Genomic DNA, 13,770 nt, shown 5'->3' with positions numbered 1-13,770 from the left:
CCTCGCCTGTCATTGGTCAGTGTTTTTCGTTAATAACTCGTTAACGATGCCTCTGAGAAAATTTTTGCAAAGAAAATAGTTACTTCAAATGTCCTCAGAAACCCCTCATATCCTGTGATCGCGTAACTTTTGGGACACCATGTACGCATTAATATGGCGCGCTAACCTGTCGAAAACGCTGGAAATTCGAACTCTAACCGCGAATTTATCAAAATCAATACCGGTCACGGCACCTGTAGGCGAATTGCGGAATCGCGGAAATAAGAACATAACAAAGAAGAGTCCGCTATCGTACCAGGTTCAGGTTCAAGTTTGCTTTATTTAAATTGCCAGCAGCCTCCTGCTCCTTTCACACTGTTATCCTTTCAATTTATTATTTCTTTTACTTACAATTTTTCATCACAACATAACACATCATATTCTTCGTCTGAAACTATCGCACAAAGATAAAAATACAAAACTATAACATTTTTCCTTTAACTTTAATAACACACATATATATATATAACATTTTTCCTTTAACTTTAATAACACACACATATATATATTTTATCGAACCATGGTCTATCCTTGACCATTTTTCTTGGCTTCCATATTTTACAAAATAGATGGTTCCTGTTTTCTCCCCTATCTCCTCCAATTCTTCCTCCCATTTGGTCCTAATTTCATTTTTGTTTTTGTTAGTAAGGTCTGGTATTGAAGCTCTTACCTCTTTATCTTGTTCTTTGCTCGTGCATTCTTTGGCTGTCGCCTTCGCCTCTTCGATTCTTTCTCCATTATCGTTTTTTGAAACTCGTTATTATTTATTTTTTACACAGTTGGTAATTCAGAATCTCAGACAATAAAAAGCATCGCTTGCAATGTCCATACGGATCCTAAAGGCAGATCTGAGAGTAAAACACTCGACAATTCCTATAGTCTCATATATGTATGCAAGACCCGCCAAGGGAACGAATCCACCTTCTGTCTTTATCTAAAATTGTGAGGGCAGCACTGTGTAGCTGTGACATGTCAGCCAATCGGAGAAGTAGCAAGCACTACAAACAAATACATGAATGTGTGTGCATGTACATAACAATACAACAAAGGGGTATATACGGAGGACCGTGCGGTAGAGCACAGACACATATATACTGAACACAACTTTGGTCATTTGGTCGTCAATACACAATATGAACGTTGCAACGCGCATTTGAAGTGCGTCATTCTGTAAAATCGTGATCTGAGTGGTTTTCATAAGAATATTGTTGTTCCTTTTGTTGTGGAAATCTTTTAAAAACTGAAACCATGTGTTCAACGGAAGGTGATATTGCAAGCGACGGTATGATAATTAGTAACGATGTGGGAGACGCTTTTGGATGTTCCAGGTATGTACAGTTTAAATGTGTAAAGAAAATATATAATTTAATAATACATTGCATCGAAAGAATGTTCATAGCCTTGATGTTTCCTAGTTACTTTCCATGTGGAATACCAGTAAATGTAACATGATTGCATGAAACGCGATCAAATTGTACTAAGATTATCTATTTTAAATTATTAAATCAAAATGATTCCGGTTGGATGTATCGATAAGAATAAAAAATTAGATATTAATTATATTGAAATAGTAATGTTATAATAAGCATTTACTATCTATACAGTAAATAGATAATCTCAAAATTATGTTATCTCTACCTTCTCTTTGGCATATATCGAGTCAATGTTTAGTTAAATGTACCCAGATATCAGGCATGCTCTTTCTTTTACAGAAACAGCGTCGGTCCGCTCATGGGCCCTTTACAAACGGCACCCACTGAACGTTACGCCACACATTACAACATGAATCACTCAAAACGTGGATTAGCTATTATTTTTAATCATGAATTTTTCACTATTACACATCTTAAACCTAGATGTGGAACAAATGTGGATTGTGAAAATCTTGTCAATACATTGAAAAGTCTTGGTTTCGAAGTAAATGATTTTCATAATTCAACACATAGAGATATAGTGAAAAATTTAGAAAGAGGTACTCAGTTGATGTTTTACCCATCTATAATTTTAAAACTTCCTTTCTGTGTTTAAAATTTTAATGTCCAAAGGAAACAACATCGAGCATATCTTTAAAACATTATGATTCTGATTTTACAGTTGCCAGTATGGATCATTCTCAACACGATTGTCTGATTGTAGCTGTATTGAGCCATGGAGAGTTAGGATTGTTATATGCTCATGATACTTCTTATAAATCTGATTCTATTTGGGGTCATTTTACGGCAGATAAGTGTCCAACGTTAGTTGGAAAACCAAAGTTATTTTTTATACAAGCTTGCCAAGGAGATCGTTTAGATTCTGGTATGACTATAAAAGACCGAACAGAAACTGATGGTCAACCAGCTTCTACGTTCAGAATACCAACTCATGCGGACTTTTTAATTGCTTATTCTACAATACCAGGTATTTTTGTAATAGTATTTTTATAACCAATAGATTTTTAAGGAAAATAAAAAGTACTCGCTATTTGTAGGCTTTTATTCTTGGAGAAATACTACTCGTGGTTCTTGGTTTATGCAAGCACTATGTTTGGAATTACGTGAAAATGGTACTCGGTACGACTTGTTGACTTTGCTCACGTTTGTTTGTCAGAGAGTAGCCATTGACTTTGAATCCAACACTCCTGATAATATAACGATGCATCAACAGAAACAAATACCGTGCATTACATCAATGTTAACTCGTTTGGTAAAATTTACATCTCCAAGAAATGGAATGGTATAGTTATTTTATACATGATATTGTGAGTACCTTCATTGCAATGGTCACACTATTGTTGAGAGTTAAGTAGTGATATTTAGTCTATACTACTCCGATTTACTAGTGTGATTACACTGCATAGCATTTACTGCAAACTGCCATTACATTCTATAAAACTTGCACCAGATGACAAAATATTATAGCACAATATGATAGACTTTATGATATATATATGTACAAGGTTTCGTACTGGTATACTTTAAGAACAAATCCTATAAAGCTTATGTCTTTCACAAGATTTATAATGACAATGGATATTTTTAATAGAATATCTATTTGTAATCTTTGGTCATTTTGAATCCACTATATAGAGTTAGAATGAATATAATAGTAGTCGTGCAAAAGTTTAGTAAAACGTACTCGTTCTAGTATGATAAGTAAGGTATGAAATAAGTACAAATGCAAGATAAAAGTAAGCTGGCAGTGTTATAACTATCACGCACTTGCCGCTATAATGGCACAACTAAAACGACATATTTGTCTGGAAAACTGGTTCAAATCATTAGAATGATTAAAATTGTCTAAAATCACATTCAAATAACAAATTAACATGAAATTATGTTCTAAGATAAAAATATTATAATATCGTCATTCAGTTCTATGAATTTACAGGAATCCTATTTTCTGTGCCAGTAATTAAAAACTTTTCTGGTTGTGCTATTATTGTAATGAAAAAGTGATATACATATAATAAGAATTGATTGCCTTGGTAATTGCTGCTTTCAAGCAAAATTTAACAAGTAATTCGTATACAATTTATGTCGTTATGGCATACATTTACAAAAATGTATTTTTTAATCATTCGAAAGCAATTTAAGAAATTGATACATATAATATGCTTACTGCTTTGTACAAAATGTCAAGGTGACAAAACTTGTGTCTTTTCATAACAAGCAATAGCCTGTCTCAGTGGCTTTCAATTTTTCAACATATACGGACTAGTGAAGATATAAATATTTTGTGGACCGCTGCGATGAAAATAAAAAACCACTAATAATATAACATTTTCTATAGTAGCTTTTAAAACTAATAATGTGTCTAGTTGAAAAGCGGTAATAATTTTTTTGCGAACTAGCTAAAATTTCTAAAACTCCGGCAATGGTCCGTGGATCGATGGTTAAAAAACACTAGTATATCTTACATTAAAAAGGAAAAAAAAACGTATTTTGAATTTAGGAGTAATAGAATATTACTTGCCTAATTAAAGTAGTTGTGATTAAATAAGGTGCAATTACAAGGAACATCTAAGTTTTATCTATCGTTAAGAGAGGAAAAGATGACATATGCTGTAACTAAATCATTAAAAGATGCAATATGCACATACTTTTGGAATTGCTAGCTGGAGTATGAAGTATCATGTTGCTTTATCATTTGAAATTTAATCGCTGAATTAAATAGATTAGTATTTAAAGAAAAATGTACGATGTTACCACGACCAAAATCTACTATATTTGTATTTAAATGGCATTAATATAAGCTATGAATACTTTCGATATCGTGATATAACAGTCTTTCAAGCAGAAAAGTATACAGTTATTAAATGCATATTCATTCAATTTTACAATTTTAATATTGCTTTCAATTGTTTGACTACTATGTCTGTATCACTGCATTTGTATATGGAGTGTAACTTGTAGAAATTTCTTGATTCGAAAGTGGTTGTTATTCTTATATAAAGTATATTGTTCCTTATTTTAGTAATTTTGAGTATGATCTTTCTGTATTAGAATCCATTGCTTAATGTTATAAAGTAATTGCTCAACGATATAACAGGATGTTGCAAAATATTTACAATATTTATTATATATTGTAAATTGTGATAAAGTATGTGCTGATGATTATGTATGCTTAAGGTGTTACAGCATTTCCGTATGAAATTTCATACAACACTATAATATAATCGAAAATTTTGTAATACATTTATACCTTACATTTTTTAAGTGTTTATAATGTAAGTCATATTTGTAAAACTTTTATATAGATAAAGATGTATGCAAGCTAATACAATAAAGCTAAAATACAAAAAAAGCAATTTTATATAACCTACGCGCATTTCAAATATTACTTTTTCAGAAAAGTTTATTTTTACATTATTTCGTTATGCATAAAAAGACAATAAGAAATTAACATTAATGAAAATTGTCTTATTCTACATTTAAGATCAATGTAATTATCTAACATATAATAAATATTACTTAATGTTCATCAGTCGGTTTCTGTTTAACAAATAAAAAATATATTCTAAAAAATATTTGTTCTATATAATTTTAATTATTTTTTACTTATCATTATATTTCTTTATAATGGTCCCCTATTGTTATAATTAAAATGCAATTAATAACATTTCTATGTTATTTGCCCAGGAATGTTAATTACTGTTACTTTGTTAATAACATGTTGTGAACGTTCTGGTGCGGTGTGTGGACGATTTGATTTTGATGTAATTGAATTTGAAAATGCAGTCGGCATCATTGGATAGACTATTGGTGGAAGAGTTTCAATACTCTCATGGACTTCCAAAATTTTCTTAGCCGGTTTAACGGTTGTAGACGTATCTCCGAGTTCAATGACCGTTCCTTCACTAGTAAGTGGAGCAGTTTTATTTCTATGTATAAATAGTTTTTTGAACCTGTTTCCAGCAACAACTCCTACAAATATTATACATATATATTTTTAAGAAATTGTATTCATTATTTATAATTAAATATTACATACCATTGTGCAGAACACTTGTTGACTGAACTTGTTCCTAAAATAGCAACAAATGTAGGAAAGCGTTGTTCTTTAAATATAATTATTAATAAGGATCTTTACCTTTTTAACAACTAGTTCTTTGATTGGTTTAAATGGATTAGAATGTGTTGATATCCTTGATGATGTATCAGATATTGAATCTTGTGTTTCAGTAACTCTCACAATGTGAGTATTTTGTGCATCTTTGAGTCTATTGTTTAATACGGTGTAATTCTTTACAATTATATCCAATAGCCATCTGCATAAATTACATATTGCTAGTTTTAAAAACTACACAACAGAACTTCTTAAAAAAGAATAAGAAAATTAATAACATACTTATAGCCATTCTTAATACCTATAGAATTATCTTTTAATTGACTTTCTCCTTCTATGCATGAACATATTTCCACTCTTGTAGGACACTTCATAGTATTAGCTACATATTCTACATCCAAGTTCTCAACAAGATCTAGCTCATCAATCGATCCATTTATATCTTGTTTGTTTGCAAGCCTATTTCCAAAATATATTATGATAACATTAGCACCATGTATATATATAAATATAGTGTGGATATCACACATAAATAAATCTTAGTGCAAATTTAATTGGTGCATATTGTATGTACAAATGGTGTTCTATGTCTTGTAGAAAATACAGAAGCATAAAAAATACGTTCAACTTTCTTACAATAATAATGGTTTCCCTGAAATACATTCATGTGAAATTAATTCACCAAATACAACTCTATTTTCTGTAAGTCGGGAAATATCACTAGCATCCACCACATATATAAGACCATGTATCTAAAAGATGCAAAACGGAGAAACAAGAATATTTAAAACTATATTCTAGAAAATGGGAGATATTACATTTCTATTACACAAAATATACTTCTAATTGAAAATATACTCAGGAATTTCTTATCGATTACTTACACCACTGTAATACTTTGTCCACAATGATCGGATTTGAGGACTACCACCAATATCATAAATTTTGACTGTATAAGACTTATACTTTAAAGACACTGTTCGAAATCCTATTGTAGGTAATACATTCCTATCTGACTCTATAAACATGCATATAATTCATGTTTATTTAAAAAAATTCCAATATATTCATGAATAATATTATAAAATTTGTGATGATTACGTTCTACCAGTTTTAAATAATAATATGTATTACATATAATCATAATTATTATTGTTAACATTTCTACTTACTTCCACGGGCAAAGTAATTTTTCAATTAGTAAAATGATGTCCATTAAGATAATGTAAGAAACATAAATTAAATGGAAAACACATAAATGACAAATATACAATAAAAATACTAGTCTATATGTAATTATTCAAAACTGACAGAATCTTCGTGTTTCATAAATAGTTTTAGTAAAAAGATGCATTTTCAAAATTCGGAGACGTACCACCGCTTATGCGATTCAAAACGGACGTTTTTCCTGCATTATCTAGGCCGACGATGAGCAAAATAATAGTTCTAAAAAAAAAGATAGTTATTAAATTCATTATTCATATTAATTTTTGTCAAAAAGTTGTTAATAAAATATACATTACTTTTCGGAACATTTCTTGTTTTGTAACCTTTTTAACAAGCTCCGTACACAATTCCCCATTGTAACAAATCGAATTTATACTGTATTTTTAGATATAATTGACTCGTAGTTTGTTATGTTATATTGTATCATATAATTTTGTACATAGAACATTTTTTTAAATGTAAAAGATAACAATTAATCGTCATTGGTAATTTAACGTCATTCACATTAATGAAACGTAATAAACACAACCTCATAGTTTAATAAAGGATAAAATAAGAATAAGTTATCAATTAAAATGTCCTTTTCCTTCTGTATGCGATCATGTGATACATCATAATTAAATTTCAAAATTGAGAATAACTAAGGATGTATAAAGTATGCTTCTAAAATATTAAATATTTTGAGGCAGCTAGTAGCTAGCAGGAGCGTATAACTCTAAACGCCTTCCATTACAACCCTTTGGTTGCTATTGGTTACCAGACAAACTTCCTACATGTTTTACAAATCGTGCATACATCTGTATCATATACACAAAACCTCTAACTCTAACCTCAGTCTCAGCCAGTAGAGATTCATAGAGTTTCTTTACCTTTACGTTAATAATCAATAATAATCTTCACGTGACTGCACGTGATTTTTCTGTCGATCGATTAGGCCGGTCAAAATATTACATGTTCTGAATGAATGGTGCACTGATTTAAATAAGAATTCGTTCTAAGAAATATTTACTGTGCAACATGGAACATTTTAAACAAAATAATATGGCTAACTACAATTTTGGGCCAACTAAAATTGGCTTCATTGGTGGCGGAAATATGGCAAGTGCTATTGGGAAACCTTTGATTAAAAAGGGTATATATTCTTTCACATTTTATATAACATGAATGAATCGTCTTATTGAAATCATTTATTCAGCAACATTATTTGTTTACAGGCATTGTTAATCCAAACAATGTTTGGGTATCTGCACGTACAAATAGAACTTTGGGTTTTTGGAGTGATATCGGTACTCATACTACATTAAAAAATGGAGAAGTATTTGACAATTGCGATGTCATATTTTTAGCAATGAAACCACACATGCTTGATGATGCGCTTGAGGGTATAAAACTGACAATGGATCGTACACGCAAACCACTTTTTGTCTCTGTACTTGTGGGCATTTCATTAGACACCTTAACTTATGTAAAAACTAAATAATGTTACTAATAGTTCAAAGATCTTAAATGAAATGTTCATATAACCAACAATGCTTTCAGAAACTCAAAGATATTGTGGAACATCCTCGGATAATCAGATGCCTTCCAAATACTCCACTGATGATTAGTGAAGGAATAACAGGTAAATGAAGATTGTAAATGTATACATATAGAAAATGATTAAATTGTGAATCTTCATGTAAATTTATATTTTTGTACAAAATAGAGTTGTATATTTTGCATATTTTTATATGTTAAAAAATCAGTAGTTTAATAATGACAATCACTTTATAATATTATTTTATTTTCCAGTATATTGCTCTACGAATACAACAAATGAAGATGAAAAAATGATTCATACATTATTTTCTCATATTGGTGTAGCTGAAAGTATTTCTGAATCTCTTATGAATGCTGTAGGTGGTCTATCAGGTTCTGGTCCTGCTTACGTGAGTTAAATCAAAGTTACATTATTTTAATAATAATGGTAATATAGTATATACTATATATTATTTATTAATTAATTATTATCTATATACAATTATCTATATAGATAATAACATTTACCAAATATGTTGAACATACTTACATAACAACATAAATTAAAATTTCTAGGCATATCTTGTCATAGAAGCATTATCAGACGGTGCAGTGAAAATGGGAGTTCCAAGAAACATGGCAACAAAGTTTGCCGCTCAAGTATTAGTAGGAGCTGGTAAAATGGTATTAGAAACTGGTAAACATCCAGGTCAATTGAAGGATGAAGTATGTTCTACAGGAGGTACAACAATTACAGGTGTTCATGCAATGGAATGTGGGCGAGTTAGGCAAGTACATATAGAAATGAGAATAAGAATTTATTATTTATTGAAATCGTGTGTGTAATATCTTGTAAATATATTTATAGAGCATCTATGATGAATGCAGTTGAAGCTGCAGTGAAGAAATCAAATGAATTATCTTCTCTAACAGAGAAGAAAATATAGAAAATTGAAGCAGTATATCATTTAAATTATTTTATTTACAATGCATTTTGCAAGCATTTTTAAGTAGACATATTTTCTTTATTAAGAATAGTTTTTTAAATTACCTGAAAATAAGGAATTACAAAGAAAAGAATGATATTACTTAAATAATAATATATATTAATACTTTGAACTTACTTAAATTATGATGCAAGTGTAACAGTGATAGAAATAAACTGAATGTTACAATTACATATTGTTAATGTTATGTACTTTACAGTGTATGCATATTCATCCATGTACTTTATCCCTTTGAATATTCTACACAACGTGACGGATCCGTTGGATAATATTCTTGGCATTTAGTCATCAACCTTTTTAATGCTTGAATATATTTTCTTTGGGTTTCGTCATTCATTACGTGTGCTACATTCTTAGAGAAAATTTTTTCTCTTCCAGTACGTGCGTGAATACCAACCATAGTTACTCCGATAGGCCATGGAGAGTTTCCTATAGCCATTTGTAAGTATGCATCACTTGCCTGAAATAAATTGTTTTCATTAAATTTGTTGCACTAAAATCACATATCATTCTCATTTGTCTATTTACCAATATATAATTGCGTTCAAGTAAATGCTTCACTATGTCTGTTAAACTATCAGTGATATCCTCTGGCAAAGATCTATTTTTTAATTTTCTAAGAAGCGGTTTCAGATATTCTCTAGTTTGGGCATAAGTGGCGCTAGCCATTTTTCCTCTAGTACTCATCTTTTCTGCGGTACTCCTACTGTTTAATTGAATACCCCACATCTGTACTAAGAATTGTATGAACTGTGTAATGACATTTAAGTCGAAATCTCTGTCGCCCTTGTTTAATTTAACAGACATCTTTTGCAAATCTTCGTATGTAACTCCCTCATCTGGTACATTCACATCACCTTTTCCATTGCGATCTTGTGGTTTTGAGGAAGCTAATATTTCATTTAAATATGCCTGATCTACTTGATCCATAGCTTCTTGGAAGTCATTCCGGAAACCCTTTAATCCAAAATATATATGTTAATTCATATGTTGCGTTAATATATTATATATTGTATACTATAGTATAAATATAAACGCATACTTTGTTCACTTCAGGTTCTAGAATTTCACATTTTCTTAACCTCTTGAATGCTTCAATTTCTGACTCTCCAAATATCATTATCGGTTCACCCCTCTCGCGTAACCTTCGAATTACCTCATGCCTAGGTAAAGTTAAGTATTCAGAACTACCGTCCGTTAGACATTCTTCTTGTTGTTGTGCTGTATTCACCTTAATATCCTCGTCATTGTTGCTTTGCACCTCCTTCACTTCTGCATCTTTCAGTACCAAGTCGCTCCTTTTAAAATACTTTCTATTGTTCTGCTGCAATATTGATGATCTTTAATAAATCGAACAAAATATATTCAACTTAACGATATTTTTGCAGAGATTACCAGGACATTGCTTTCTTCTAATTGTTTACGTTTTTTCATTATCTCAGCCTTTAGGATATCCATTTTTGAAAACAATTTCAGCTCATTTTAATCCATATCCAGACCCCGCACAATTGCTTTAGAAGGAGAACGAGAGACGATCGAGAGAGACGGAAAGAAACCAGCGAGCACTATGCATGTGTCAACATAGACGTGAAATCTAGGTTCACTTCACCGTGCTTGCGGTCTCACCCTTTTCGTACGCCTGGCGCTTCATCCGAAACACGTGGCGCGATATTCGACTTGTACTTTTCGCCCAGTAGGATCATTTCTAAAAGTATTAAAATTTTTGAAAACCCGTAAGCTACATTTTAAATAATACTTTCTAGTTTACGAGTCAATCAGTGCTCTACTCTACGAGAAGGATTTTCGAAAGCAACGAATAATTTCGCAATTTTATATGATTTTTACTTTCAAAAGTCGAAACTTACATTCATATCCTCCTAGAAAGATTACACATTTAATTTAGTAATAATCTATATACAAAAATGTTCAAACACAGAGGTTTAGAGAATTAGAGTTAACATTGAAGATTGGAACAATTTACCGGCAAAAGAGATTGAAACAGAATTCGGTGAACAATGCTGCTAAGAAGGGAAACTATTGTATGCTGTGAAGAAGCAACCCTTAGCGGAAAATTAATAAAGATTTATTAATAAAAAAATATAGGGTTATAAATAAATATATATAGTAAATATAATAAATAAATATATAATATTATAATAATATATATAATATATAATATATTATAATTATATATAATATATAATATTATAATAAATAAATATATATAAGGTTAAATATAAATAATATAGGCTTATGTCAAGGTTATTGCCTGATCACATGTCGACAATATCGATTTTGCATTCGCGGTTAGTGTTTCATTACCAATAGGCGCGATGGTCAGTTGATTCAAATATAATCCGATAGTTCTGGTGACGAGTAAATTGTTTAATCAATTACGCAGATTGGCATTCGATGTACAGAAGACAGAGGTCGCAAAAACAATGATGAAAGTTCATAGTTCATTTTTGCGATTCAATAATAGCTTGTTTTCACATAAGATGCTTATTAACTTATGATAAATAAACTGAAACAGCAAAATACGTAGAAAATCGAGAAGTATCTTCGCTGATCTAGAAATAATCATTTCGTGTATCTTCGCAATTCTTAAACAAACATATACTTCATGTGTTCTTTGGCGCGATTTATCATTAAATTAGCTTCGCGAATCGTTCGTTGAACTCTGTTTGGACACGGAATTATTGAAACAAAAATATCTTTTGCGGATTTATGATGACCGGAACAGAATTATGTACGAGTTACATTGCTAGCATTTAAAATTAGAGGTGGGTCTTCCGTTTCCATGTTCTGCGTCCATTGTATCAAGATGACAAGATATGTTGTTATCGAACTGACGCACTACAACAGACAAAGATCGAATGATTTAATGTCTTAGAATAGTATAAAATGTTTTACGCATTACGATCGCTTTATGATCAACGAACCTGTCGTACAAAGTTGAAATTCAAACTGAAGAAATCGAAGTGCGTTTTGCCGATTTGGTTCAATGAGAGCTGCAAAGAGAACTGTAGGATCTAGAAAGAACAAAAAATGTAATAAATTCTCCTTAATTGACCCTCAATTTGGAAATCAAAATTTGGGAAGAGGAGGTACAATTGAGCCGTTTATTTTGAAAGTGGCATAAGTCACTTTACCGTAATGAAAAGTGGTGATTTTTTAATGTTTATACGAAATTATTTATACCGAGAAAAATATCAGTATCCTGAGATAACAAATACAAGTAAATCTTCTCGAAAGTTAGCATCCATATTTTGAAACGTGTTAAAACGCAAACCCTTAAATATATCGACTTAAAAACAAAGTGACTTATGCCACTTTCAAAATAAATGGCTCAATTATTCGAGCCTTGCTGCTCGTTTTTGTAGTTGTCGACACCTGGTGTGTGTGTGTGTGTGTGTGTGTGTGTTAGAGAGAGAGAGAGAGAGAGAGAGAGAGAGAGAGAGAGAGAGAGAGGGAGAGAGAGAGAGCGAGCGAAACTTCTCACCTCGTCCTTCAATTCCGTGTCAAAATCGGAGATGGAGCACTGGTGGATGATCTCGACTATTTTTCTCATCTGTGAATCAGCATTGCAAATCAATCATAGATTGCAAATCGAATTACGAATGCATTGAACATTTTGTCTACTTTCGTTGTTTTCTGATGGAAGAGCTAAATTCTAATTTAATTAGCGAAACAAATTCTTGGTACAGTTCGTGCTTACAAAGGCAAATGAGTGATGGTTCTTAACTGAAAGTGATTATATTATATGCACAGTTCAATACACAGGGTGATTCACTTGAATTGAACAACTAACTTTTTTCTGTTACTACGAAAGGTAACGATAATCGTCATTTAGTACAGTAACAAATTAATAGTTCACCTCTTTGGCCGTGTATTCGCAGACGTGGCTCACTATAAAGATCTTCATCCATACGTAAAGGCAATCTATCACCTTAATTAGACCTGTGCCGACCACAAACAGGGTCATATTGGAATTTTGGAATTGTACGTAGACGAAGAACAGAATCCCGACGAGATTTATGACAGCCACAAAAGAGTGACAGCCAAGTTGCGAGTCGAACACGCTGTTTACCGCTTTCATGATTCCGCACAGGTGTAAGTGGACGCATCTTTGGGAACAGAATTATTGTCGTTCTAATTACTTTGAAATCCATGGTAAATAAAGAATAATATGACGACGTAGAAGCAAATATAATAAATGTTCGAAAGAAACACAAGAAACTTGATGTAGACCGTGTAAAAGAAAACTTGGAACACCGGGAAACAGTAACAAGATTTTAAACAACGGAGAAACGAATATAGAGAACTTTAGAATGGTGAATTGTAATTAACTGTTTAAATCTAATACCTGATTTCATGAAGCGTATGAACTTTTTTCACCGCCTGCAGTTTCTGCTTCACGCTGGGAAATTTT

General features: G+C 31.4%; 4 protein-coding genes across 6 annotated transcripts; 2 read left to right on the top strand and 2 right to left on the bottom strand.

Moving 5' to 3' along the window:
• Positions 1 to 1,081: 1,081 nt before the first annotated feature.
• Positions 1,082 to 4,842, top strand: LOC117228331 (caspase-1). Its single transcript, XM_033484029.2, has 4 exons — positions 1,082 to 1,367; positions 1,752 to 2,011; positions 2,134 to 2,439; positions 2,510 to 4,842. Exons 1-4 carry the CDS (start codon positions 1,288 to 1,290, stop codon positions 2,758 to 2,760), a joined length of 897 nt encoding a protein of 298 aa, XP_033339920.1. The 5' UTR covers positions 1,082 to 1,287; the 3' UTR covers positions 2,761 to 4,842.
• LOC117223890 (uncharacterized) lies at positions 4,574 to 7,524 on the bottom strand. Its single transcript, XM_033476483.2, has 8 exons — positions 7,110 to 7,524; positions 6,962 to 7,032; positions 6,471 to 6,604; positions 6,223 to 6,338; positions 5,869 to 6,045; positions 5,611 to 5,788; positions 5,512 to 5,545; positions 4,574 to 5,444 (listed from the first exon to the last, which is right to left on the bottom strand). The coding sequence occupies exons 1-8, from the start codon at positions 7,166 to 7,168 to the stop codon at positions 5,143 to 5,145; spliced, it is 1,071 nt and encodes a 356-aa protein (XP_033332374.1). The 5' UTR covers positions 7,169 to 7,524; the 3' UTR covers positions 4,574 to 5,142.
• Positions 7,525 to 7,622: 98 nt separating this feature from the next.
• On the top strand, positions 7,623 to 9,509 carry P5cr (Pyrroline 5-carboyxlate reductase). Its single transcript, XM_033476486.2, has 6 exons — positions 7,623 to 7,945; positions 8,028 to 8,278; positions 8,353 to 8,434; positions 8,605 to 8,741; positions 8,908 to 9,119; positions 9,200 to 9,509. Exons 1-6 carry the CDS (start codon positions 7,831 to 7,833, stop codon positions 9,276 to 9,278), a joined length of 876 nt encoding a protein of 291 aa, XP_033332377.2. The 5' UTR covers positions 7,623 to 7,830; the 3' UTR covers positions 9,279 to 9,509.
• Positions 9,294 to 10,895, bottom strand: Prp18 (pre-mRNA processing factor 18). Of its 3 annotated transcripts, XR_004491036.2 has the most exons (5): positions 10,734 to 10,894; positions 10,381 to 10,662; positions 9,867 to 10,295; positions 9,456 to 9,798; positions 9,294 to 9,382 (listed from the first exon to the last, which is right to left on the bottom strand). XR_004491036.2 is itself a non-coding variant. In XM_033476485.2 (4 exons), exons 1-4 carry the CDS (start codon positions 10,794 to 10,796, stop codon positions 9,562 to 9,564), a joined length of 1,008 nt encoding a protein of 335 aa, XP_033332376.1. In that variant the 5' UTR covers positions 10,797 to 10,895; the 3' UTR covers positions 9,294 to 9,561. The 3 variants fall into 3 exon arrangements, 2 of the variants coding, with proteins under 2 accessions (XP_033332376.1, XP_033332375.1); XM_033476485.2 differs by having other exon boundaries at positions 9,294 to 9,798; positions 10,381 to 10,659; positions 10,734 to 10,895; XM_033476484.2 differs by having other exon boundaries at positions 9,294 to 9,798.
• Positions 10,896 to 13,770: the final 2,875 nt, after the last annotated feature.

The sequence above is a fragment of the Megalopta genalis genome, chromosome 6 (genome assembly GCF_051020955.1).
Source record: "Megalopta genalis isolate 19385.01 chromosome 6, iyMegGena1_principal, whole genome shotgun sequence".
Lineage (NCBI taxonomy): Eukaryota > Metazoa > Arthropoda > Insecta > Hymenoptera > Halictidae > Megalopta > Megalopta genalis.
This window is presented reverse-complemented; position numbering and strand designations above follow the sequence as displayed.